The sequence below is a fragment of the Meles meles genome, chromosome 17 (genome assembly GCF_922984935.1).
Source record: "Meles meles chromosome 17, mMelMel3.1 paternal haplotype, whole genome shotgun sequence".
Classification (NCBI taxonomy): domain Eukaryota; kingdom Metazoa; phylum Chordata; class Mammalia; order Carnivora; family Mustelidae; genus Meles; species Meles meles.
In genome coordinates this window covers 47,647,795-47,675,233 of record NC_060082.1, presented here as the reverse complement: position 1 = coordinate 47,675,233, position 27,439 = coordinate 47,647,795, and the positions used below count along the sequence as shown (strand labels likewise).

The 27,439-nt window shown below is 37.7% G+C and overlaps 1 protein-coding gene across 1 annotated transcript in view; it reads left to right on the top strand.

The window, feature by feature from the left end:
- The window catches only part of HMCN1 (hemicentin 1), a 498,146-nt gene that overhangs the window by 256,963 nt on the left and 213,744 nt on the right, over positions 1-27,439 (top strand). The window contains exons 15-24 of the mRNA XM_045983171.1: positions 252-410; positions 8,233-8,427; positions 11,054-11,149; positions 14,889-15,016; positions 16,356-16,500; positions 19,388-19,500; positions 21,190-21,349; positions 21,963-22,131; positions 25,406-25,533; positions 27,035-27,307. Coding sequence (XP_045839127.1) covers positions 252-410; positions 8,233-8,427; positions 11,054-11,149; positions 14,889-15,016; positions 16,356-16,500; positions 19,388-19,500; positions 21,190-21,349; positions 21,963-22,131; positions 25,406-25,533; positions 27,035-27,307 — 1,566 coding nt within the window. The remainder of the gene's footprint in view (positions 1-251; positions 411-8,232; positions 8,428-11,053; positions 11,150-14,888; positions 15,017-16,355; positions 16,501-19,387; positions 19,501-21,189; positions 21,350-21,962; positions 22,132-25,405; positions 25,534-27,034; positions 27,308-27,439) is intronic.

Genomic DNA, 27,439 nt, shown 5'->3' with positions numbered 1-27,439 from the left:
TTTATTAATTTGACAGAGAGAAATCACAACTAGGCAGAGAGGCAGGCAGAGAGTGAGGGGGGAGGCTCCCCGTGGAGCTGAGAGCCCTATGTGGGGCTTGATCCCAGGACCCTGGGATCATGACCTGAGCCGAAGGCAGAGGCTTTAACCCACTGAGCCACCCAGGCACCCCTCTTCAGCAGTTTTGAAATCAAACCAATGCCAGATAAACTGTGTGAATACTTTAATGTTTTCCCTTTGTTTTGACCTAGGGGATCTTGAGCTGAGGCCGTCAACATTCCTCATTATTGACTCTCTCTTGGGGCTTTTGAAGATTCAAGAAACTCAAGACCTGGATGCTGGTGATTATACGTGTGTCGCTGTCAATGATGCTGGAAGAGCGGCTGGGAAGATAACTCTGGATGTTGGCTGTAAGCATCCCAGCTCTGATAGACACATTTGGTTTTTTTTCCATGCTAAGAACTTTGAAACCATTGAGTGGAAATATTGGTCAGAATGGATAAATTAGAGTTAGCATTTCAGATTATGAATATAATAATGGTAGTATATATTTACCAAATGCTTTCGATGTGCCATGTTAAGAACTTATCTCATTAAACACTCATAGCAATCCTAAGAGGACGATACTATAATTATCTCCATTAGATAGATAAGGAAATGGAGGTGTAACAAAGCTAAGTAGCTTGACCAGGATTACAGATCTATGGAGGGGCCGATCCTGGGTATTTGAATCCAGATTATCTGACGTCAGAAGCTGTGGGCTTCACTGGTCTATCATCTGTTGCCAAACATTTTCTCAACAGGAGTTGGATGACACAGAATTCCTAAGTATTAACATCTGGAGGCTAGAAATGAAACTTTGGCCCTAGACCATAATTTGGAGATGTTGATGATAGCAAAGGTAGCAGATTGGGCTTTTGCTTTAAAAAAACAAACAAACAAACGAAAAAAATCTTACTAGCAATGACTCCTCAGTGTATAAAATAAAGTACTAACCACAAATAAATGTCAATCACAATGTGAGGGATATAGCCTGTGCATGACAACTATCGTTAGTTTACTCAAGAAGTTTGGTTCTCCCTCCTTCTTTGTCTCCCCATCTCATGCTTTTTTAAAAAAAGAAATTATTTTCTACACAATGTGGTAACACGTGAAATAAAACAGAGCTTGCTTTGTATGAAAAGGAACCTGGCAACTTAATTTTAACAGATAATTCAAACGTTTACATCAGTTAAACTTATAAAATATGACATTTTGTTAAATTGCATTTTCATTTATGTATGATGATTTTCATGCCTCAGCTATTTTTTTTTAAACAAAAGTTAGGAACTATAAAAGGACTGCATATTTTTTTAGAATAAAGTAATATAAAATATTTTTGTTCTAAATTCTTTAAATGAATATAATGGCCCTCTAAGCTTAATATTTTATTTCATATAAACTAATTTTTTTGTTCCTGAGATCTTTTATGGTCTTTTTGCCCTGGGCTGTCTGAACACTCTACATTCTTGGTGATTAAGCCCTTGGGGTAGAATCAACAAAACTGGAAATAGCCACAAAGACCACAGTAGAATCTGACTAGGGCACAGCAAAATGTGTTTGACCATGACTAAATTCTGAGGTTATTAAGAGAAGTGCCTTGGAAATAAGATTGGAATCTCTGGGTGGAGGATATCTGAATCTACCAGCAGAGTTAAAATACAAGGAAACCTTTTAGGAAAGTAGGATCCAAATGAAGAGGATCAATTGATGCAGAACTCTTGTTTCTAAGAAACATACAAGGACGGTGTTTCAAATTACCAACATTTTCTAGCTCTGCTTCTCCTTCTTCCCTGCCCAGATAATTTATATTCACCCAACATTCTTCTAGAATTGTCTAGCTTTGGAGGAAGAATGAATTAGACTGAGTAATTGTTCCCAGCAAAAGCAGAATGACGCCCTCACCCCTCTCCAAGACTGTAGAAAATCTAAACCATGTACACATTTCTTTGCTTATTTACAGCCTTCTTAATATACTCTTTTTGGCTTCTGGACTTTCTAAGTTCTCTCTCTTTTTTTAAATTAATTTATTTTTTTTTTCAGCGTAACAGTATGCATTGTTTCTGCACAACACCCAGTGCTCCATGCAATATGTGCCCTCCCTATTACCCACCACCTGGTTCCCCCAAACTCCCACCCCCGCCCCTTCAAAACCCTCAGGTTGTTTTTCAGAGTCCATAGTCTCTTATGGTTCACCTCCCCTTCCAATTTTTTTTTTTTTTAACAAACATATAATGTATTTTTATTCCCAGGGGTACAGGTCTGTGAATCACCAGGTTTACACACTTCACAACATTCACCATAGCACATACCCTCCCCAATGTCCATGACCCCCTCCCCCTCTCCCAACCCCACCTCCACCCAGCAACCCCCAGTTTGTTTTGTGAGATTAAGAGTCATTTATGGTTTGTCTTCCTCCCAATCCCATCTTGTTTCATTTATTCTTCTCCTATCCCCCTAACCCCCCATGTTGCATCTCCATGTCCTCATATCAGGGAGATCATATGACAGTTGTCTTTCTCCGATTGACTTATTTCACTAAGCATGATACCCTCTAGTTCCATCCACGTCGTCACAAATGGCAAGATTTCATTTCTTTTGATGGCTGCATAGTATTCCATTGTGTATATATACAAGTTCTCTCTCTTTTGACTAGTGAAAAACAATGTAAAGGTTAGGGCTATCTGTCCTGGAGTGACTTGCATTGAAATAAGAAACATCCTAAAAAATGTTTTGTATTTATTCTTCATTCCTTGAACTGAATTTTGTTTTATCTTCACTCCTATTCAAGATCTTCACTCTCTGTGACCTTTTCTAAAACAATGGCTCTCTCAACTTTCATCCCAGTAATCATTCTGATGGAGCCATTAACATAATCTCAGTTGTTTCCTTACTGTAACCTTGATCATGAAGTTGCCAAATAACTTAATACTAACGTTAGTGCCATGCATGCATCTGTTATGCCTTAATGATCTCCTTATTCACCATTAGAATTCTGATTATCTTATCTTGCAAAGCTTGGTTAGACCTTGTCTGTCCACATAAAACTATGGTTATATATCCAAGCAGATATAGGGTGTAACGGCCAAGGCCCATGCAAATCACAGTTGCAGTGATGGTCGTGCTTATCTCTATTAGGTTTAAAAGCAAACAAACCAAAAAACAAAAACAAAAAACAAAAAAAAAACCCCAAAACAAAAAGATCAAAATCTTCTCAGAATTTACATAGTGGTTAAGAGAATGGGCTTTGGAGAGAGACTGGGTTTTCGGCCTGACTCTTCATAGTACGTACCTGATAAATTGCTTGTAAAGATGAAATGAGACCTTATCACCTATTCACATGCGTTCAGCAAGTCAGCTGTTCCCAGCTGCCTCACACGAACTGCACAAACTGAATTGTCATTTTGGTTCTTTGAGTCCTGAAAAACAATAGAGAAATGCATATAAAAAAAATGGCATAGCATTTAAGATTAAGCACTGGGCTTTTAATAGGGAAGTCACTATTTCAAGTTGACTTTTTCTTTTTCAAAGGGCCTGAGACAACTCGACTACTTTTAGTAGTAGTGCGTAAAATTATTCATTTGTGTTCCAAAACTATTGGGCATAATTTTAAGTAGCTGATGACTTAAAAAGAAAAACATGCCTTTATCCCTATCATGTAGCTGTTGGGCATTCAGATCGTTTTTGTGGGCTATTACCTTACACCAATATGAGATCAAAAAAATAATAATAATAAAGCTGTTCAATATTATTGTTGAGTTAGAGCTTCTTGTAGTGCGTCTCCTCTTTCCTGTTTCTCATTATCATGGCTCTGAGTTGTGGACATTTCAGGTCAGCAGGGAAAATTACCAGTGCTTTTCATCCTTTTTTAAAAAAAGAGGTAGTGAATTGTGAAGTCATTTGGAAGAGGAGAAGATTGGCTACATCAAACAAAAAGTGGGCCTGGCAGCGATTTCGCTTGCAGTATTCCACACCGCTCAGGATCTCAGCCTTAGACTGTGGTTTTGTGTTCTGTGGTTTGTTAGAACCAAAACAGTGCGTTCAGCCATTTTAGAAAAGAAAATCTCTGTTGGACTAATATAAGGCAAGAATTGCTTTAGTGGATATATATTTAATTACCATGGAAGGAACTAGAATAATTTTATGGAATAGCTTTCAGAGCAACATGGTCAACCTATAACTTTTCTATTTGCAAAGTGATATGGGCCCACTGCCATATCTGTCAGCAAGTGACAACAAAGCCATACTGGGTGTTAATTCTGCAGTTCTCAGTGGGTGTGCACACAAATATTTAGGGGATCCCGGTGAGTCCAGCATGATCCTGACAGACTGCATGCAGAAGCTGAAATTGAAATTAATAATAGATATATTAAATTTTGGAGCTAAGATTTAATAAATTAACTCAACAATATTTGTAAGCAATGATAGTTAATATTTTGGTGATGACTACATGCTAAATGATTCAAGACTACCTCTTTTAACATCACCAGATAGGAAATACTATTACCTCCTTTTTGTTCATGGAGAGATTTAGACTGGGGGAGGCAAAATAATTTTCCAGTTTTACGGACGAAGAAATAATGGAACTGCCATTCGAAACCACCTAATGGGCTGTAATGTCACTAAGCAACATGGCCTCCCCCGTCCAAGTCCCTTGTTTTGTACTACAATCACTGCTGCCCCTTTCCCGGTCCCGTAATCTGTTTACCATCCACCCAGTATAATTCACTTGGAGTCCAAATTGGCCACACTCAGGAGTAGGAAGTATTTAAAAGGTTTCTTGGCCTTTTAAATTTTAAAGGTTTCTTGGCCTTTCTTGGCCTTGCTTCATTTTTGAGGTTTGCTTGTCATTGATGCTGTCTTGGCTGCTTCCCTAGTGCCTGGTACTCTCATTTGCCTTGTTTTCTGGTACCAGTTTGTATATTCCCTAACTTTTCGCTTGTCTTGTGCCTGACACTGTTCCCAAAGCTTCTTCACCACAGATGACTTCTCCTGTCTTTATTGAGTTTTATAGGCATAACCTGAACTCTGCTTGTCCTTTTTTAGTCCAGTTTGTTCTTGGCTTTCTTACTTCTGAAAGTTCTGATTTGTCTCCATTTTCACCGATGGCTATGTTCTGTTGTGTCAGTAAGCTTGGTTCCTCCCAAATATTTGGTCAATCCCCGCTACTGCATATCTTTTTGTTCTTCTGGAATTTATTTTCTGCCCCATTTTCACATCCACCTGCCCACAATCTGCACCTAATACATCCTGAGACTTTTTTTATACTTAATGTCTTTTTTTTTTTTTTCCAGAAAAGAAACTGGCTCTGGAATAAACGATTACTATCACTCTAGAGAAAAGTAACTAGCCCTTTACACCAAAGGCAAACTATGAGCTGCTTTATAAATTTTTTTCTAAATATACTTATTTTGCCTATTATTTTTATAAGCCAAGTTCCCATAGAGGTGGATTAAGAGAAATCCCACACTTCTTTTTAAAAACATGTTACTCAAGGGGCGCCTGGGTGGCTCAGTGGGTTAAAGCCTCTGCCTTCGGCTCAGGTCATGATCTCAGGGTCCTGGGATCGAGCCCCGCATCGGGCTCTCTGCTCAGCGGGGAGTCTGCTTCCTCCTCTCTCTCTGCCTGCTTGTGATCTCTCTCTCTGTCAAATAAATAAATAAAATCTTTAAAAAAAAACATGTTACTCAATTGTGGGTTTAACTTAATTTTATTTTATTTAGGCTCAGTAAACAAGCAATAAGGTTTCTGAAGTTGCCTGTTTTCTTCAAAAGTGCAAGTTCAAATGTATGGGATCCAGGTTGTTATCATCACCATACACTGACACACATATACAAATACACACACTAGATTATTGTTGAAGTGTTTTAATATTGATTCAATAATTCACAGATATCTAGCAACCTTGAATAATGCACAAAGTACTATGTTAGTTGCTATAAGTTGCAAACATGAACTCTCTAGGGAAAAAAATCAAACATTAGTCTAATAAAAGGCAGAATGTAGCCATTGCCATGAGAGTGATACAGAGTGAATTCAGAGGGAAGAAATCATGTCTGTCTGGAAGGATGAGAGTTGGCATTGAGGAGGGAACTTTTGAACTGGATTATAGAATTGTCAATATTTCAATAGCCAGAGATCAACAACCAATATTGCATTTGAAAGGGATAGCAGTAACACGTGGGCACTGATATAAAGATGGTCAATCCTTGGGGAACCTGGGTGGCTCAGTTGGTTCAGTGACTGCCTTCATCTCAGGTGGTGATCCTGAAGTCCCGGATGGAGTCCTGCATTGGGCTGCCTGCTCAGCGGGGAGTCTACTTCTCCCTCTGACCCTCTCCCCTCTCATGCTCTCTCTTTCTCTCTCAAGTAAATAAATAAAATCTTTAAAAAAAAAAAAAAGCCAATCCTTGTTTGGAGAAGAGTGAAGAGTTCAAATTGTCCAGAGAACAGATTTCTGTAGGGAGATGATGGGAGATGAGGCTGCGTACTTAGAGGATGTCCATTAGCCCCGGCTAATAAAGGCACTAAGGCTGCTTGGGAGACAACCGTATATTGGAGTCCCAGAATTCCCAGTCAGAAGCAAAGAAGTGCTCTCTGCACCCGTTTTTATTAGCCTGCTAAACAACTTGACTTTGAGCAGTTGTAAGAACCTATAGAAAAGGGGAGGCTGATAAAATGACAAATAATTGTTACCGGGATCGATCTGGTTTTCAATCTTACCTCCACTCTTCAATTCCATGTGACACTTAGCAAATTAACTATCTTGTCTCAGTTTCTTCATCTACAAAATTAGAGTAATGATAGTACTTACCCCATAAGGATATTGTGAAGATATTGTGAGGATAAATGAGAAAATTGTAAAGTAATGATAGTACTTGCCCCATAAGGATATTGTGAAGCTATTATGAAGATAAATGAGAAAAATCATGGAAAGCACTTAACAACGGCACTTGGCTTTGTAAGTGATAGTTGATTCTCTAAGCAATATTTACCTTTGACCTTATCAAGGAGCCCTGTCTTCCCTCTTCCTCTTAGAATCGTATTTGGGCAGGGGCCCCTCAGTTAGAGGAGGGGCTCAGTTGGTAAGAAACCACCTATTGGTTTTGGCTCAGATCATGATCTTGGGATTGTGAAATAGGGCCCCGCAGTCAGCCCGAGTCTGCTCGTCCCTTTCCCTCTGGTCCTCCCGTCCCCACAACACACATGCTCTTTCTGTCTCTCTTTCTCTTTCAAATAAACAAATAGAATTTTTAAAAAAGAATCTTGTATGAGCAGGTTTCATGAATTACCTCCAGTAGCATCCTATATGTTTTTCCCTGTCTGGTATCTCATACATCATTACTTATAAGTTCTAGGGGCTAGACATACTCGCCGCCTCATCTGTTGGGGCTTGCTGACAGCTTTCTCCAGTTATATTGCTGTCCCATGTTTTCCAAGTTGTGCCCATGACACATTTCTAATTCTTCTTCCTGGCTTCTGTGTTTACCTAAATTATGTGGATAACTGTAGCCTTTTGATCTATAATTTTATAATTTCTGAATCAGATTTTATCTCTAAGATATTAAGCTCTCATTATTCTCTTTTTATCAGAAACTATGCTTCTCAAGCTCTAATTCCTTTAACTCAAAAATGTATTTTGGAAGTGAAAGGTATTGAGAAGCAATGATCTAGATGTGATCTAGAACAAGGATATAATTTAAGATTAAATACAATCAACAGGTTACAGTGATCGATTAAAGAATGACTTCTGGTATAAATTTGACCAAAAGAAGCTATGTTTTAGAAAGTAGAAAAAATATTTCATTACAAGGCAAACTTTTTTGTAAGAAAGTTCAAAGATTTGAGCAGTATGACATAAACTAAAATTGAAAACAAATTTCTAAAACAAAAGATTCTCTTTATGTAAAGTAATCTTGATTTAAATTCCTACTCTTAAATGCCATTCTCTTCATCATTTATCACTTTAAGGAAGTAGTTGAACTTCTTTGTGCTTCTCTTCATTTATAAGGCAAAAAAGAAATATCTACTATTTCAGTGGCAGCCAGGAATACTTAAAGGGTAAACTTAAAAATACTAAGTAACCAATATCTTGATCCAGATTCAATCTGTTGACATTTTAATAATGACATTTATACTTAATGTGCCTGTACAATGACCTTCTTTTGCTTCTTTGCTTTAAATATCTTCTAGCACCTCCAGTTTTCATCCAAGAACCTGCTGATGTTTCTGTGGAAATTGGCTCAAACGTGACATTACCTTGCTATGTCCAGGGTTATCCAGAACCAAAGATTAAATGGCAGAGATCAGACAACATGCCGATCTTCTCAAGACCCTTTTCAGTGAGTTCCATCAGCCAACTAAGAACAGGAGCTCTCTTTATTTCAAGTAGGTTAAAGGAAATATATTTTATACAAGTATGTACATATCTATTATAACTTCATGTTCTACACATAGGGATTAGTCTGTTTAAAATTGTTAATTGATCTTGCCAACACATTTTGTGTTTGTTGCATTTCCCTTTAAAAGAGTGTTGAATTCTTCTATTTTGGAATTGACCTAAGTAAGTCATATTTTATTCAAATATATGTCATATCATAAAAGCTTATGAAACAATGTGACTTCTTCCTGTCTCACTGTTTCTTATTGCAAATGGAGTCACTTGGGCTTCTAGGTGGATAAGTGATCACATTTTATTGACTTTTGTACCAACTGCTGTATAGAAAGGTAAAATGTTATGAGTTAGTTAACTTTAATGAATTTTTTTTGACCACTAATACATAACCATATGCATAGGGACTTTATACCCTATGGAAGTTCCTTGATTAAAAGTGATATTTACCTGGAGCAGAAGATTGAAAAAAAAAATGTCGAAGACTCTGGTGTCCAAAAATTTTGCCTATAAGCTATTAAACATTCAGATATTTGTAAACATTTTGTACTTTTTAACATAATGTTTAGAATGTTTGAATAGTGGCTCTGGAGGGATAAAATCATTTAGTTGATTAACTGTTTTTTTAAAGAGTAATTGCATCTTTGGAGTTATTTTGTAGCAAGGCTCCAATAAACGATTTCCATGTTTATTAAATATTAAATGTCTATTAGCCTCTTAAACTTCCAAATACAAATTAAACTAATTATAAGTGCTTAAGTATTCAGCTCTCAGCCGGGCTCTGTGGTGAAGACAGAAGCCATATGTGGGGTCCCTCACTCGGACGTTTTATAATCCACCATCTAAGGGGTGGCCACAAAAGTACCTCCTGGGTCAGATCAGGCTGGATCTGGAATGTACAGGTGAAGAAACGCTTTTGATGAGGTAGAAAATAGCCCTCCAAGCTTCACTGCAGGAAAGGGCACATTACTATTTCAGACCAACCGCTCTGCAAGGGGGGAGAGATGAGAAGGAAAATGAGGAGGCTCACAGAGTCATGCAGGTGGGGAGATAGTGGTGATGAGAGAAGCCCAACAGGAAACAAATCGGACCTGAAACAAATTAGTTAGAGGAGATGTAGAAAGGGAAGAATCAAAGAAGGTGATGTATTGACAAGTGGTTGCCCAAGTGTCCGAATTAAACGATCTAGAAGGAAAGTAGTGATTAGAAACAGTTCTCTGTTGTTTTATGTATGTCTACACAAATTAGCCCGAGAGTTAATAATAGGAAAAATATCTTGGATAGAAACAATGTGTGCCTTATTAACCAGATGGTTTGCTGAATTTTCCTTTGCAAGTGAGTATTTGCTATTGTTCAGAGTAGACACTGCCTGATTTACCAGATGCCGTTCTGCAGTTAAATGCAAAAGGTTAGCAGAGGAGTAGAAGCTTTGTCACTGTTCTTTATCTGCGAAAATATGGAACTGTTTAAAATGGAAAGCTACATTTTTCTCTATCAGATCTTTTCAGGGGATTACACTGTGCTTATTTAGTTACGATATTTGCAAAAATGACAGTCATTTCCCTATTTAACATCTTCTCTTGCCTCCCCTATTGCTCACAAGACAAGCCACACTTGACAAGTCACCATACTATGTCTTTAGCTTGTCTCCTGTGTCCACATGACCTTTAACCTAGTAGTCTTCATTCTGATCCCCCAACACCTTCCTTAATTAAAAATACTTTGTAATATTCTTTTTACTGTCTCGAAATAAAGTCTATATTTTTTATTTACCTACACAGTAATAACTATTTTAGCATTGAAAATGTAGTACAGAGGAAAATAAAGTAATTTTTATTGAAACAGTAGGTATTCCAATAGGTAAATGTCTACATTTATGTCTACATGAATGTCTATCCTGGCAATGTGTACATCATGTACATTCATGTTTTTGTACATCCCCATGAATTTGACAGCTCAGACATAGAAACTGGTAAATGTAATTGTCATATAATTATAAACAAAGTCATCAAATCCATGGATATCCAGTGGGATCTTCAAAACTCTTACTGGACTTGGGATAATCGTTCCTTTCATGAATCTGCCCCCTGTATGGCCTTTCCAGTTTTTGCACTAAGTGCCAATGTACTCCCCCAGTCACTGAGCCAACTAAAAAAATCTCTCTTGCAAACCTTCTGAATGCCCCCAGGGTGCTGCTGCAGGACACCTTGGTAGTGCAGCTTTCTATTCTTTGCACAGACCTTGATTTTTCAAGTTATGCTTTTATCTTTGCAGCCTGTTGGGCTTGGACTGCCCTTCCCCTATTCTATCTGTTATTTATTTATTTATTTACTTGTATCCTGCTTGTATCCTACCTTCTCTGCAACTCCTCCCCTAAGTCCTCTGCATGCCATCAGTCTCTTTTGTCTCTGTGCTCCCACAGCTCATTGCTTGAAATGCATATTACAGTACTTATCATACTGTGGTATGATTGTTGGTTTTATGTATGTCTCCTCTCCTGGAGTGGGAACTACCAGAAGACAGCACCTACACATTTTCTACCCACAGGTCTCTGCACTGTGCCTGGCACACAGTTGTGCTTCATAGATGGTGCTGAATGAGTAAATGATCTCTTCTTTTTAGATATATGGGCCAATGATAAAGGAACCTATATTTGTGAAGCTGAAAACCAGTTTGGAAAGATCCAGTCCCAGACAACAATAACAGTGACAGGACTTGGTAAGATCAATTAGGTGCTTTGATATCATGCTCATCTAAGTCATTAGACTTCTTTGACTACATCATCTCTTGCCTTTGCCACTTCAAACAAACAAACAAACAAACAAACAAAAAACCAGGTAAGTATTTGCCTACTGAATTAGTTTTCTGTCCCCCACCCTATTTCATATTTCATGGAATATTAAAACTGGAAATAATCTTACATATCATCTATTCTAAGTTCCTTATCTCCCATTTGAAGAAATGAACGTCAACTTGAATAAATTTGATTTAAGTCTAAATATAAATACATACATATGCACATTAGAGTCATGGCATTCTTTTTTTAAAAATTATTTTGATTAACATATAATGTATTATTTGCCCCAGGGGTACAGGTCTGTGAATCATCAGGCTTACACAGTTCACAGCACTCACCATAGCACATACCTTCCCAATGTCCATCACCCAACCACCAAATCTGTACCCCCCTACCCCCCAGCAATCCTCAGTTTGTTTCATGAGCTTAAGAGTCTCTTATGGTTTGTCTCCCTCCGGATCCCCTCTTTCATTTTTTTTCCTTCCCTACCCCCACAATGCCCCCCCCCGCCTCTCAAATTCCTCATATCAGAGAGATCATATGATAAATGTCTTTCTCTGATTGACTTTATTCGCTCAGCATAATACCCTTTAGTTCCATCCACGTGATTGCAAATGGCAAGATTTCATTTCTTTTGCTGGCTGCATAGTATTCCTGTGTGTGTGTGTGTGTGTGTGTGTGTGTGTACACCACATCTATTTTATCTGTTCATCTGTTGATGGACATCTAGGTTCTTCCCATAGTTTGGCTATTGTGGACATTGCTGCTATAAACATTTGGGTGTACTTGCCCCTTCAGATCCCTACATTTGTATCTTTAGGATAAATACCCAGTAGTGTGATTGCTGGGATGTAGGGTAGCTCTATTTTCAACTTTTTGAGGAACCTCCATGCTGTTTTCCAGAGTGGCTGCACCAGCTTGCATTCCCCCCAACAGTGTAGGAGGGTTCCCCTTTCTCCACATCCTCGCCAGCATCTGTCATTTCCTGACTTGTTTATTTTAGCCATTCTGACTGGTGTGAGGTGGTATCTCATTGTGGTTTTGATTTGTATTTCCCTGAATGGCATTCTTTTCTGATTCCCTTTTTTACACTTTTCATTTTAAGTCCACATGAAATTATTTTTAGATATAACATGAAGTAAGGATAAAATATCATTTATTTCCAAGTGGTAGGACATTTGTTTCAGTATCTTTTATTGAATATTCTCTTCCTACTGATTAAAATACCCATTTGGTCACATGCTAAATTTGTGTTCCTATGTATATTCCTTGGAATTCTACTTATGCACTAGTACTACATTGTCTAAATTATTACAGCATTTAATGTAAATGTAAATAAATGTAAATGTAAATTTAAAGTAAATGTTAAACAGTACCTGTTTCTCATTAATATGCATTTATAAAATTTTCTTTCTATATCTCCCTTTATTCATCTACATATTTAAGTTTTCCAAATAGAATATCTAGGGATTTTGCTTTGATTTGTTTTAAATTTATTAATTCCTAGAAAAGAACATATTTACATCTAGGAGAGTACACCTCCTTTTATTTGCTTGACCTGTTATGATAGCCTCCTCATTGATCTCATCCTTTCTGGTCTTTCCCTTCTCCTGTCTTAGTCACAGTGTGAAGATTAATATTTCTGGAGAATTATTCTGATAATCCCACTTTTTAAATTTATAAGTGCTTTCAGTCCCTTTCCATTTGTCCATTGGATACATTACACATTTCTTGGTGTTTCTGGCCTTCCATGTCATAGATTAATTCTTTTTTACTTTCTCTACTTCTATTACTATTATCTGCCCTCTCTTTTTTAAATAATTTAATTTTTTTTTAAGATTTTCTTTATTTATTTGACAGACAGAGATCACAAGTCGGTAGAGATTCAGGCAGAGAGAGAGGAAGGGAAGCAGGCTCCCCGCTGAGCAGAGAGCCTTACGCCGGTCTTGATTCCAGGACCTTGGGATCATGACTTGAGCCAAAGGCAGAGGCTTTAACCCACTGAGCCATCCAGGCACCCCTAAATAATTTAATTTTTTAAAAGTTTTTCAGTGTTCCAAGATTGATTGTTGGTGTACCACACCCAGTGCTCCATGCGATACATGCCCTCCTTAATACCCACCTCCAGGCTCACCCATCCCCCCACCACCCTCCCCTTCAAAACTCTCAGTTTATTTCTCAGAGTCCACAGTTGTCTCATGGTTCGTCTTCCCTCTGAGTTCCAACTCACTTCTCCTCTCCATCTCCCCATGTCCTCCGTGTTATTCCTTATGCTCCACAAGTAAGTGAAACCATATGGTAATTGACTCTCTCTGCTTGACTTACTTCACTCAGCACAATCTCTTCCAGTCCCATCCATGTTGATACAAAAGTTGGGTATTGTATCAACATGGACAGGACTGGAAGAGATTATGCTGAATGCAATAATCTGCCCTCTTGCCATTCTCTCTTAGAAGGGTCTTTTATCTCTGCCTTTGAATTCAAACCCATTTATACTTAAAAATCTTATTCTTGAAAGACAACTGACAGAATGGGAGAAGATATTTGCAAATGACATATCAGATAAAGGGCTAGTGTCCAAAATCTATAAGGAACTTAGCAAACTCAACACCCAAAGAACAAACAACCCAATCAAGAAAGGGGCAGAGGACATGAACAGACATTTCTGCAAAGAAGACATCCAGATGGCCAACAGACACATGAAAAAGTGCTCCACATCACTCGGCATCAGGGAAATATAAATCAAAACCACAATGAGATATCACCTCACTCACACCAGTCAGAATGGCTAAAATTAACAAGTCAGGAAATGAGAGATGCTGGCAAGGATGTGGAGAAAGGGGAACCCTCCTACACTGTGGGTGGGAATGCAAGCTGGTGCAAGCACTCTGGAAAACAGCATGGAGGTTCCTCAAAATGTTGAAAATAGAACTACCCTATGACCCAGCAATTGCACTACTGGGTATTTACCCTAAAGATACAAACGTAGTGATCCGAAGGGGCACGTGTACCCAAATGTTTATAGCAGCAATGTCTACAATAGCCAAACTATGGAAAGAACCTAGATGTCCATCAACAGATGAATGGATAAAGAAGATGTGGTATATATACACGATGGAATACTATGCAGCCATCAAAAGAAATGAAATCTTGCCATTTGCGACGACGTGGATGGAACTAGAGGGTATCATGCTTAGTGAAATAAGTCAATCGGAGAAAGACAACTATCATATGATCTCCCTTATATGAGGACGTGGAGATGCAACATGGGGGTTAGGGGGATAGGAGAAGTATAAATGAAACAAGATGGGATTGGGAGGGAGACAAACTGTAAGTGACTCTTAATCTCACAAAACAAACTGGGGGTTGCTGGGTGGAGGTGGGGTTGGGAGAGGGGGAGGGCGGTTATGGACATTGGGGAGGGTATGTGCTATGGTGAGTGCTGTGAAGTGTGTAAATCTGGTGATTCACAGATCTGTACCCCTGGGGATAAAAATACATTATATGTTTTAGAAAAAAATAAATAAACTGTAATTATTAAAAAAAAAATCTTATTCTTGAAAATTCAACTTTTTAAAGAGCATAATCTTGGCCTGTAAGGATATTTGTCTTCCTTTTGGGTAAGATTGGATTGATAATACCTGTTTCTGTCTGTCTCAGTTGCTCCACTTATTGGAATCAGCCCATCAGTGACCAGTGTCATTGAAGGACAGCAGCTTACCTTGCCTTGTGCTCTGTTGGCTGGAAATCCCATTCCAGAACGTCGGTGGATTAAGAATTCAGCCATGGTAAGAACATTTTAAATCTATGCATTCACATTTCTAATTTTCTTGTGCAAGAGACAATTTATTCCAACCATTGAAATTTCAATTTAATAAATATACAAAAATACAAAAGAAAAACTTTTTTTCAGTATTAACATGTTTATGCAGTTTACATTATTTCAGAATTAATAAGATGGAGAAATAGCCAATGGTGTAATTTTTATAGTTTTGCATTAAATTCAATGCAACTAATAAACTCTTCAGAATATGTACAAAATGAAACAAATATAAAATTATTTTATAGCTTTTAAATATTTTTATATCCTTTTTGTAGGAATATAATAAATAATGGTATTTTCATAAAATTCTATCATTTATTAATCTTTATTATTTTTATTGTTTAATAATTTCAAACATATTTTATCATGAACTATTTGAAAATGTGGATCTATTTTGCGTCCTTTTTTTTTCAGTATATAACTTTGGCTTATGAAAGGATTTGAAAAAATTGTCACAGTTCTATGGAATTTTTTACAAACATGCTATCTCTGGCAATAAATTTTCATGTAGATAAGAACACTTTTCCTTCCATTTTCTAGGGTAGTTAGACTCACTCTCTTTTTGAAGTGCTAATTAGAAGTGAATTGACTCCTTGGAATAAGATGTGAAATTGTTCATATTTGCATAAAATCCTGAGGATAATTAGTAGACCTCACTCATAATTAAATGCCCTTATAATAAAGGATGATACCATTTCAGCACAAAGGTATCCTGTGATTGAACAAAATGCATAAATGGCAGTTAGAGTGATCATTTTTAACAGAAAATATTGCCAACCTTCTCTGACACAGTTCCTATATCATACGTTGCCTCTAATATTTGCATCTTTCACCGAAAAAGGTGAGTGTTGAAATGAATCGCATTCTCTCAACTTGAATGACTGCCTGTTTGCCAAAATGAAAATATCAAATAACTTGCAAGTGGTACTGTACACTTCTTGAAAAACAACAAATTAGTAAAAAGTAAAAATCACTAGTGGAATTTGGGTCCTGAGTGATATCAAAAATCACAGAGACATGAAATAGAGATATCACTTGTTTCATGTCAAGTGATGTCTCCATTTTGTTCCTTTTTCCAGCATTGCATAACTCCTATGGATGTTAGTATGTGTAATATTTGGTGGTTTATCAGGATGACATATAATAGATTCTACTCTGTAACATTTTATGCTCATCATTTTTCCCTTAAGGGTGTTAAAATATTTTGTTATAAGACATTTAATAACCCAGTTGGAAAAAAAAAATCTGGTTTTGGCTTAGGGAACATTAGCTTTTAAATTAAATATGACTTTTTTTTCTTTAAGTTGGTCCAAAATCCTTACATCACTGTACGCAGTGACGGGAGTCTCCATATTGAAAGAGTTCGCCTTCAGGATGGAGGCAAATATACTTGTGTGGCCAGTAATGTTGCTGGAACCATTAACAAAACTACCACTGTGGATGTACATGGTAAGAGACCCACCCATTGTAATTCTTTCCAAACCATGTTCAAAGCTAGGTTTATGTCTCTAAATCAAATAACTCTGTCTTCTAGTTGTAAGAAGTAGACTTTTCCCCTAATTGTTATTCTTAACAGAAAGCCTTATTTCTTGAACACTATTTACATTGTTAAGGCTGTTTCCAGAATTCCCTTTCCTACATACACAAAAAGGCTTTATTGGGAGTCACCAGCTGAGTCTGGCCAAGGGCTTTTGTAAGTGGTTTCTTAATTGATAAAAGTGAACTCAGTTCTCAAAGAGTTATGTTTAAAAATACATTTTAATTTCAGGCAAGCTGAACTTATTATTCCATCCAAATTGCCTTTTCTTTTTGGATTGTGCAACAAGCATGTCCTTACTAATGACCCCTTTGTGTGTTAGCTAGAAATGACCTAAACTTTTCTAAAGGCCACCTCATGTGCTCCAGTCTTTTCCCATGTCAGATAACTTAAAAGGTCACAAATAAGACAATCGAAAAGCTCTCTTTTCCCATTCGTGACTAACAGTCACGAACTTTTACATCTCAATAAGTAAGTGACAACTTCATAGTTTAAGAAGTTGTCATAAGGGTTTTTTTAAATATTTTCTTTAAAGACTTTGCAGCATTGCTTTAAGTCATTAAAAAATAGTTCTGTGTACCGAGATGAAAGTAACACAGAACATTTGTTTTTAGTAAATGCATCCTTTTTTTAGGACATGAATTGGAGAATCCGGTAATTTCCACGTTTTGCTTGGTCTATTGAAATGATCAGTGGATACAGACCATCTTTTTTTAATGTCTGTGTCTCATTGTAGACAGCCTTTTCTGCCTCTCTCAGTCTTATACCAGCCCCCATCAACATTGCATGAGATATTCTTGAAGAAATACTATCTTAAAGAAACATTAAAGTAACACTAAGTTACAGTCTAAAAGAGTGAATGCATAATGCCAGATTGAATACAATTGTGTTTATTTTTAGAGAAAAATCAGTCCATCGGTTTCCTAGAAGGTGCTTGGGGGCTGCCTTGGGAATCTAGTGTAGAAATATAATCATGTCACCTCCATGGAATATTGTGTTAAGAAGGATTCTGAGGCAAATTTTTACTTGAGTGGAAGAGAGATGTGATTAGCTGGGATGTCGCCCAGATCAGAGGAGCAAGGAGACGGATGAACCAGTGATGTAGTTTATCATGACACACTAAATGTTGACGAATAAAAGCTAAAAAGATCACTTCACAACATAGTTCATCCATCTTACATGAAATTAAATGAGTAACTGTTTTAGTTACTAAGGTTAAAAAAACCCAACCCAGACATTTGACAAGAACTAAACCGAGCAACCGTTCAGCCAACAGGTTAGTTTTTGAGTTGATGCGACACAGCATCACAAGTCCTCTATACCTCCGTAGGCATGTTAATTAGCACTGCCATTCCTTCATTACTCTGCCTCGCCTCTTTTAGGAATACTCATTTAAAGCTCTCAATGACCAGTTCTTAAAAGGATAAATTAATGCATGCAAATACAGATGTAAATTAAAATGGAAAACCACTCACCTGTCATCTTGATTTAGGTAGGTGGACAATCTGGAAAGAAACAGCCCTTCCACAGACAGCTGTCATCAGATTTGAAAATGCCTAAATCTGCCACTTCCCCTAATAGCTGTCAAACTCAGTATGCATTTAAGAAAACAGCTCGTTCCATGTGGCCACAAAATTACAGTAGAGTTGAGAGTCGACTCTTCTGTGATGATTCTGGAATTAGAGAGTAGCCTGACGTAGAGAGTATCTAGAATTTTTTTTGACAGTTTTTTAAAAGAGGAAATTATCTAAGGAATAAACCCAGCCTGGGAAAATACCAGTGTGTAGCAAAGCTAAGCCTTCCGGGGACATTTATGCACAGAAGTCTCTGGTATTTCTTATTCCGGCTAACGTCTCCTCCCAGGTAGCTGTGATAATTCTAGAGAAACTTGTCTCAAAAGCAAGAGCTTCAGTGAGTGCATGAGCACTGGGGAGCCGTTCCACGTTCATCTTTCCAGGGGAAGGAAAAGAAATGCCTGTGTATATTGGGCTTGTACTGTGTTCCTTGCACTATGTTAAGAACTTTCATGTATGGGAACTTCGTTAATCAAATTCATTATTTTGAGAACATTGAGTGTAGATAATTTTTCATATGCTAGTTGCCTGTGATTAATCGAGATATGCACAGAATGGAATCATTAACAGTCTTCCTTTTCCTTTTGCTTCTGCTCATATAATGTTAATTCTTCAGTTGCTTTCTAAAGTCAAAAGGTATGTTATTCTTCTTAGTGGAAACTACTGACTTAGAATCCTGTATTTTAGTCTTTTAAATGTAAACGCCTAAGGCCTTGCAAGTTTTATTGTTGAATTTCTTTTAAGAAAACATATCCTTCTTTCTGGGTTAAATTTAGTAGCTTGTTAAGCAATGCTTGTGAATAGGCAGATATTAAATGTGTAGCGGTTAAACAGTCCATTTCTCCGGTGGTGGGCTTACGTCAGCTCTTTGCAGCCTAATGGGTAATGGACAAGGATGAAAAGTATGGTTAAATGTGTAAATGTTCGGATGTAATTCCCCCTTGAGTTTCCAGGAAAACATGGATTTTCTTCAGTCTTACTTTTGTTAGGAAAGTTAACTTGCTATGCATAATTCACTACTTGACTTTAAGTTAATATTTTATTAAAATCATCAGATTAGAGTTGCTGTATTTACTCTATTACGCTCCCTTACAAGTTACTCTACATTTCGATCAGAAAATGTTGTCTTAGCTAGTTTTTATGAATACACAATGTATTCTAAAAAAGTGCAACTTTAAACGGAAGAACAGATGCTCAGACTCTGAATATTGCCTCCTTTTTTCAGTCCTGCCAACCATTCAGCACGGGCAGCAGGTACTCAGCACAATTGAAGGCATTCCAGTAACTCTACCATGCAAAGCAAGTGGAATTCCCAAGCCATCCATCGTCTGGTCCAAGGTAAATGACCTACCCAGTGGTGTTTGTTAATGTTACGTGTTATCACAGTGTTTGAATATTTTTCGTCATACACGGGACTTGTGACTGTCCTGTAGAATTTTATAAAAAGGAAAACCCATGCAGTCGTATCACTTGAAAGGGACCTTAAAATGTCCTTAGTATAGTCACCTACCTGATGCTGGAGTAACATTAACAACACAACAGTGAAGGCTAACATAGCGCCTTCGGTATACCAGGAACTTTTCTGAACACTTAGCATGTTTGTAGCAGATCCTTTTCTACCCTTGCCACATCCCCTCAGCCGCTGTGATTTCAGCGCAACTCTGGTGGACAGCTCTGTGCATGGGGCCAGAGTCCCACTTTATGCGTGTGTCTCTCTAGGTTTTGGATTCAGGGCTTTCTCCAAAGTCCCACAAGGCCACTCAGCCTGCTCTTGGGTAGCTGAGAAGTGTAGAGGCATTAACAACTTGGGGGGCAGGTGTCCTTTATAAATGACTTGCTTCTTGTCCATCAGAATACTTCTGAGGTCTTCTACACAGTTTCTCAAAGGATCCCAGCACATGGAAGCTTATCAGCCCAACCACAGAGGAAACAAGAACACTGAAATCCTTTTTAATTTTCCTTCTTTCTGTGCCTCACTCTCTCGCCCACCTGCTTGAGACTCTGGGGATCACTTTCCAACTAAACTTCTTGCCCCCAAATCTTTGTCTCAGACCCTGTTCTTTTAGGAAGGCAAAATAAGACACACACAAACTCATTTATTCCCCTCTGTGTCCCTATCATGAAGTTGTCCAGCTTTTACTTGTCTTCTTGCAAGGAGGAAAAACCCATTTGCTAAGGAAGTCCTTTTCATCTTTGAACAGTCATGAAGATAGCATGTATTTTCTGTAAATTAATTTAAATCTGACAGCTATAAGTAATATAAAATGATGGCATACTAACAAAATATGGCATTTGTATAATTAGTACTACAACCCAAGCATTTTACCATGGCATCTAATTTTATATATCTACAAAGCTCTGAAATATAAAGTTGGTACTGACATCTGGAAGTTAAATAAAAAGGTTAAGATTTCTGCATTCTGGACACAAAAACCCAGTGCTGTAGCTGATCCCTAAACTCTACAGCGTCTGGTACTATCTACAAGTCAAATGCATTTTAGGAGAACATAAAAATGAAAGGCCAGGGTAGCCTTTGTGCCATGATAAAGCATGAAGGTTAAGGAAGAGTTTGGAGTCCAGAGCCTGACTGCCAGGGTTCAAGTCCCAGAACTACCACAGACTGACTGTTATTCCACATCATCCCCAACCTTTAATATTTTCATCTATAAAATAGGAGATTATGGTAGTTCCTGCTCATATGATTGTTTTGAACATGAAAATAGTTAATTCATGTGACATGCTCAAAACTGCGCACGGTTAGCATATGACTGTCCCACTCATTATTATTACCATTATTCCCTCCATTTTTAAGTAGCTCTGGAACAAAGGAGACATGGTTCGGTGTGTCAAAATACTGCCTTTGCTTTCTTGGCTCTAATTTTCGTACAAATAACTTAAGTCAAATTAGCATTTTTTAAAAATCTAGTATTTTCCCCCATGGAGATCTTTTTCTTCCTCTCTTCCTTTTCCAGACATGAAATCACTCCTTCATTATCTTAAAAAAACCCTCTTTGTTGTGTCTTGTAGAAAGGCGAGCTGATCTCCACCAGCAGCGCTAAGTTTTCCGCAGGGGCTGATGGAAGTTTGTATGTGGTGTCACCTGGGGGTGAAGAGAGTGGGGAGTACGTCTGCACCGCCACCAATGCGGCTGGCTATGCCAAAAGGAAAGTGCAGCTGACCGTCTATGGTGAGAGCCCCCAGAGGAGTGTTTTCCTTTGACACTGTCTGCCGGTGCCAAAACTCACATTTCTCTCCCAAATCATATTAGCAGGGGCTGTTCTCCTAAAGTGAACTGCATTTTACAAAAACGCATTTTTACTGCCAACCACCATTTCTTCTACTGAGATTCTTATTTAAAGGGAGAGTAATTGTATAGCCAGCCACTCGGAAAAATTTTATGGTGTTTTCCTGAGGAGTATACTCGCTGCACCCAAGCAGCTTCAGAAACACCCATTAGTTAAAATCCCCTCGCAAAGCCAAACCTCAGCTCTGTCTTGGTGAGCACTCTGCCATGAGGAATTCCTTGTTCAAATGGCAGATTCTCGAAGGGCTTTTCAGCTGACCTCTTCATTATGTTCTGAAAGGAAGAACTAAAAAGGGAAGGGAAACTCTCTGGTCATTTTCCTTTCAGCTCTCGCTATAAATATATGAATGGAAAGTTTTAGAGATGCCCTGAAACTTTGGAATGCATAGCAGCATCCTTTTGTACATTTTTAAAGAGTATTAGTAATCCATGTTTGAATGTAAGGTAAATGTTTTCAATGTACTCTCTCCCTTCCAAAAACATGTGTTTATTTTAGTAAGGCCCAGAGTATTCGGAGATCAACGAGGACTGTCCCAAGATAAGCCTGTGGAGATCTCCGTCCTTGCGGGGGAAGAGGTGACTCTTCCATGTGAAGTGAAGAGCTTACCCCCACCCATCATTACCTGGGCCAAAGAGACCCAACTCATCTCTCCATTCTCTCCAAGGTAGGGGATCTGGGACGGACCGTGACAGGTGAAAACAAAATCTCTTGGGGCAGATGGGTGTGCCTACTTAGGTTTACAGATGTTTCAAAAAATGATTTTTAAATTTGAGATAATTCACTTATGTACTCGAACCTACAGCAAATACATGGATACCTTCTAAATCACTCTTTAATATCAGAAATGCTAACACCCAACTTTGATGTAATTTCCCACAGGTGCCTCTACAAAGTGGTTACCGAAATGGAGCGTATTTGTATGTAGATCTGCTTAGCACAAATGCATAGAACACATAGAATCTCATTAATCCCATATAAGTACACAATACATACTCTAATGACTAAGATTTGACTTTCATTAGATGGTTTTGTAAAAATTTTCTTGATTAAACCCTTAGACATTTCAAGGCCCACCGAGACCATAAATTTGATAGGCTAATAATCTGATAGGCTAAATTTGGTAGATGTGGAAACCAAAATGCCAGAGCCTTTGAGGTACCACCTTTTTGCCTTACAAGTACAAGGTTAAATTTACCTCTGCCACTTAAAGTTTGCCTGAAAGTTTTGGCAATTTTTTTCAGTGGCCCCCTGAACCTTAGATTTCTTATTTATGAAATGGAGTTGATCTTTACCTGCAAAAATTATGTAAGATAATGTATACTCCACACACCCCTGTCTCTAGTTCTCAAGGAGTAGTAGCAATTACTATTTTAACTCGGGATCATGCCAGAAGTTACTGGTGGAATAAGAATTATAGTCTCTAGCTATGTCTGTTAAACTTACTGATGCATAGTTATGAAGCTAGATATTTATGCTACCACTGGTGAGGATAAAAAAGACAATTAAAGAACTACTTTACATAAGCTTACTCTTTCTTTGAAAAATATTTGCTTTGGATATTTTTGAGTGAAAGAAATACCATATTACAGATACAGTTAACATTTCCTTGTTTTCTTCCCCAACCCCTTGTCTCCCTTTCCAGAGGCAAAAAGTGCTACAGACATCACATGCCTCCTATGCAACCATTCTAAAACTGTATAGGATCTTGTTTTCTGTGTTTTTAATTTTGTATGTCTGTTTTCAATTTGCCATGTAACATATTACCTATTATTCTACTGCTTGCTGTATTAAGTCAACATTTGTTCATTTTTGTACACATAGGTTTAGTTTCTTTCTTTTTAAATTTTTTTTCTTTTTAATTTGACAGAGATCACAAGTAGGCAAAGAGACAGGCTGAGAGAGATGGGGGAGGGGGAGCAGGCTCCCTGCTGAGCAGAGAGCCCCATGTGGGGCTTGATTCCAGGACCCTGAGATCATGACCTGAGCTGAAGGCAGAGGCTTAACCCATTGAGACACCCAGGTGCCCCTGGTTTAGTTTCTTTTTAACCACGATATACATAGTCTCCATTTTGTATATACATTTCCCAGTGTATGGACATTCAGTGTTTTGTTTTAGTGAAAATCTTTATGTATGTCTCTCTGTATACACATGCATGACTTTCTTTAGGACTGGCACCTAGCGCTGCAGTTTCTGGTCAGGATGAATTCCTACTTTCAGCTGTGTAGACGATGCTAAATTGCTGTCCACAGAAGCACTCCTGGTTTGCCCTTCTCCCATTAGAAGAGAGGTGCACAGACGTCCCCATTATCATCAATGCCTGGTTTCAATGGACTTAAACATTTTTGTTGTTCAGATGGGTGTGAAATGGTATCTTGCAACGGTCTGAGTTCTCATGTGACCGACTTCCAGGAGCCCCAAATGCTTTTACTTGTTTGTTGGCATTTGTGTCATCTGTAACTTGCCTTTTTAAGCCTGCGGCACAGATTTCTGGTGACTTACTTGTCTTTTTCTTGTGGAATACAGAATTTGGGTCTGTATTCTTTTTTTTTTTAAAGATTTTATTTATTTGACAGACAGAAATCATAAGTAGGCAGAGAGGCAGGTAGAAAGAAAGAGGGGGAAGCAGGCTCCTTGCTGAGCAGAGAGCCTGATGTGGGGCTCGATCCCAGGACCCTGGCATCATGACCTGAGCCGAAGGCAGAGGCTTTAACCCACGGAGCCACCCAGGCGCCCCTGGGTCTGTATTCTTAATAGCTCTCCTTTGTTGTGTGTGTTGAAAATATCTTTCCTCAGACCACTGCAAGGCTTTTAATGTGTGATGTTTGATTATAATTATAATTATAATTATAATTATAGAATTTTACATTTTTTATGTAGCTCAGTGTATTACTTCTATTGTTTTTAAGACTTTTACTTTATGAAGAATATTAACATGGCCACCAGTGTTTTAGTCTAATATTTTAAGTTTGTTTTTCACATTACGGACCTTGATCTGTATAAATTTTTATGTTGTGTCTGTTATTAGTAGTGCTCTATTTGTTTAATTTTTAATTTTTTATTAACATATAATGTATTATTAGACCCAGGGGTACAGGTCTGTAAATCACCAGGTAGTAGTGCTCTATTTTGATTTATTTATTTTTCCCATGTGCAGAACCTGTTGCCCAACATCACTTTGAATAATTGGCCCTTTCCTTGCTCTTTGTAATAACATCTCCGTCATTGAGTATTACATGTTGGATTCTCCTAGATGGTTACTTCTTTGGGGGAAATTTTGTCCTTAACTATTTATTCATTTGTCTGTCTCAGGGCCAGTTGAACAATTTTTTTTCTTTTTCCTAGGTATATAAGAAATCTTGATATTAAGCAGGTCTATCTGGCCCTCTCCTCCTTAAACCTGTTTCAATGCAATTAACATAATAACATTTTTATGTGTTGATCTGGCTCACTCAACTACATTATTGTCCTGTAGGAAGAACATATTCAGTAAATTTTTGAGAATTATGAATGTACCTTCTTTCACCTTTCACACACTAAACTTTTTAACAAAGCGTTGCAGAAAAAATAGTACAGTATTCAAAATATGTTCAAAACTTACTAAAATATGTATTTGCTTTGTATAGTCACAACTTAATAAGACAGACAGAGGTACATATTTTTGATAATTGCGGACCATTAGGTTAGATCTAAGGGTAAAAGGAAACTGATTTTGTAAGAACATCATGCAGAATGTATACACTGTATACTATGACATATATACACATACACAATAGAATTATGAAAATTCCTGACTTTAAAGGTGTATAGAAATAATATAGATGGGAGAATGGTTTCAAAAACTGCTTGCAGAGTAGAAATTTCACACTGAAGTGCAGCTGCATTGGGGATATTAAAATTCTGATATTCTATGGTTTACTATGTGGTTTCTTTTTTTTAGACACACATTCCTCCCTTCTGGTTCAATGAAGATCATTGAGACCCGCGTTTCAGATAGTGGGATGTATCTTTGCGTTGCCACAAATATAGCTGGGAACGTGACTCAGTCTGTTAAATTAAATGTCCATGGTGAGTTTTGAAATGAAGGCATGTGATATCTGTGTACTGGCCACAGGAAAATCCATCATAGTAGTTTCTTTGATAGTCTCCAAATTGTATGTAGAGTAATTAGAGAAAAATTTTCTAAAATTGAAGACTTGTGATTTTCTTTCATTTCCTCTGGAAAGTTTATTTGCCATCTATAGACAACTTTTTCCCTTTTCCTTAAATAAACAGTATTGAAATTTTGGCACTTCTTTTTACTAAATGTCTACAGTCACTTATGACAACTCTTGATGCACTGTAAAAAAAAAAGTGTTTAGACTGATGGCTTTTTGTAGAAGTGATTGTGAGTTCTCAAAGAAGAATTTATTAGTATTTAAATGGTCATTTTCAATATTCAAAGAATTCATCAACTGAAAACATTCTGCTTCCTGGAACTCTTTAACTTTTAAAAAACTTTTGGTTAATCTGTTTTATTCCGTCAACTTTACCATAGTCTGTCCAAATAGTTATTTATTTAGCACATGCTTAGTGAGTACATTCTCTGTCAGGCATTATATAGGTGCCAAATATTCAAATATCAGGAAAAGATTTTCTTAGGTAGCATTGCTCTGATTTCCCTCTTGGATCAGTCACTGTAATAGTGTCCTATTAGCCGTGGGATCTGAGATCCTAGGAGAGTTCTGTCATTTACTAGCTGTGGTGTACCTTGGGCATTTTACCCATCCTCTCTCACCTTTAGTTTTCTCTTTCACAAAATGATGCTAACAATCCTCTCAAAATTATAAGGTTGTCACAACCTTATAATTGGCTAAATATTAAATTTAGAAAACAAAGGACTGAGGAATGGGGCTTTGTAGGGATGTAAGGTACATAAATTCTAACGATATCCTTATGAGTTAACTTGATTCTCTAGAGTATAATGCATGGGTGTGGAGACCAATAATACTTGCCAGTGTTCTGATAAATTATCTCATTTTTCTAAAGGAAGGTAGATAAAGACAAGTAACAGAGGCTTGATTTTGATTTTGAATTTCTTCTCTGAAATTAGCAAAGGTTTTTACGAGAAACTTTTCTCACTGTCTGGCTAAATCTTCCACAAAGAGAGCAAAAACTAGGAATACCTAAAGAGAAATGCTTTTTCTTTTACTCCCTTATATTATAGAAATCATTGCCTTCTAAGAGGGTTTTAAACTTTAAATTATTTATAAATTAAAGGAAACCTAACATTTTCAAACACTTGCCTTCCCTCAAGTTGGGCATGAGGGCTTTTCTATTTATTAATGCCCAAAGTCCTTGCAATGGACTGGTATTGAAGAGGTTATTCTTGCCTGGATTATCAAGGAAACAGGCCTCAGGAAATTTACTGACTTGCCCTAGATCGCACAGCTAGTATGTGGCCTGAGCCTGGGTCCAAATCCTGAGATTGTTCTACTTTCCATGCTGCTTATTTGTAAGGAGTTCTCATTAACCGTGGGAAGATAAAGGAATTTCCTAAATTGGATTATTAATCCCCAATTGTTTCTAGTTCCTCCAAAGATACAGCGTGGCCCTAAACTTATGAAAGTCCAAGCTGGTCAAAGAGTGGACATTCCGTGCAACGCTCAAGGGATGCCTCTTCCTGTAATCACGTGGTTGAAGGGCGGACGTGCCGCGCTGGTGGACGGAGTACGGCTTGTGAGCAATGCCGATGGAACGTTAAGCATTGACCCAGCCCTGCTCTCTGATGCCGGCGAATATACATGTGTCGCTACTAACATGGCGGGCAGTGATGAAACAGAAATAACACTACATGTCCAAGGTGATTTTGGGCATAGGAAAATATATGTAGGGTGGGGGCATAAAGCTGGCAAAAGCTGTTCTCCAGGGAGTAGACAGAAAGCAAGCAAAAAAGTAAGAAATACAGATTGTGAGAAGTACTGTGCGGAAAATT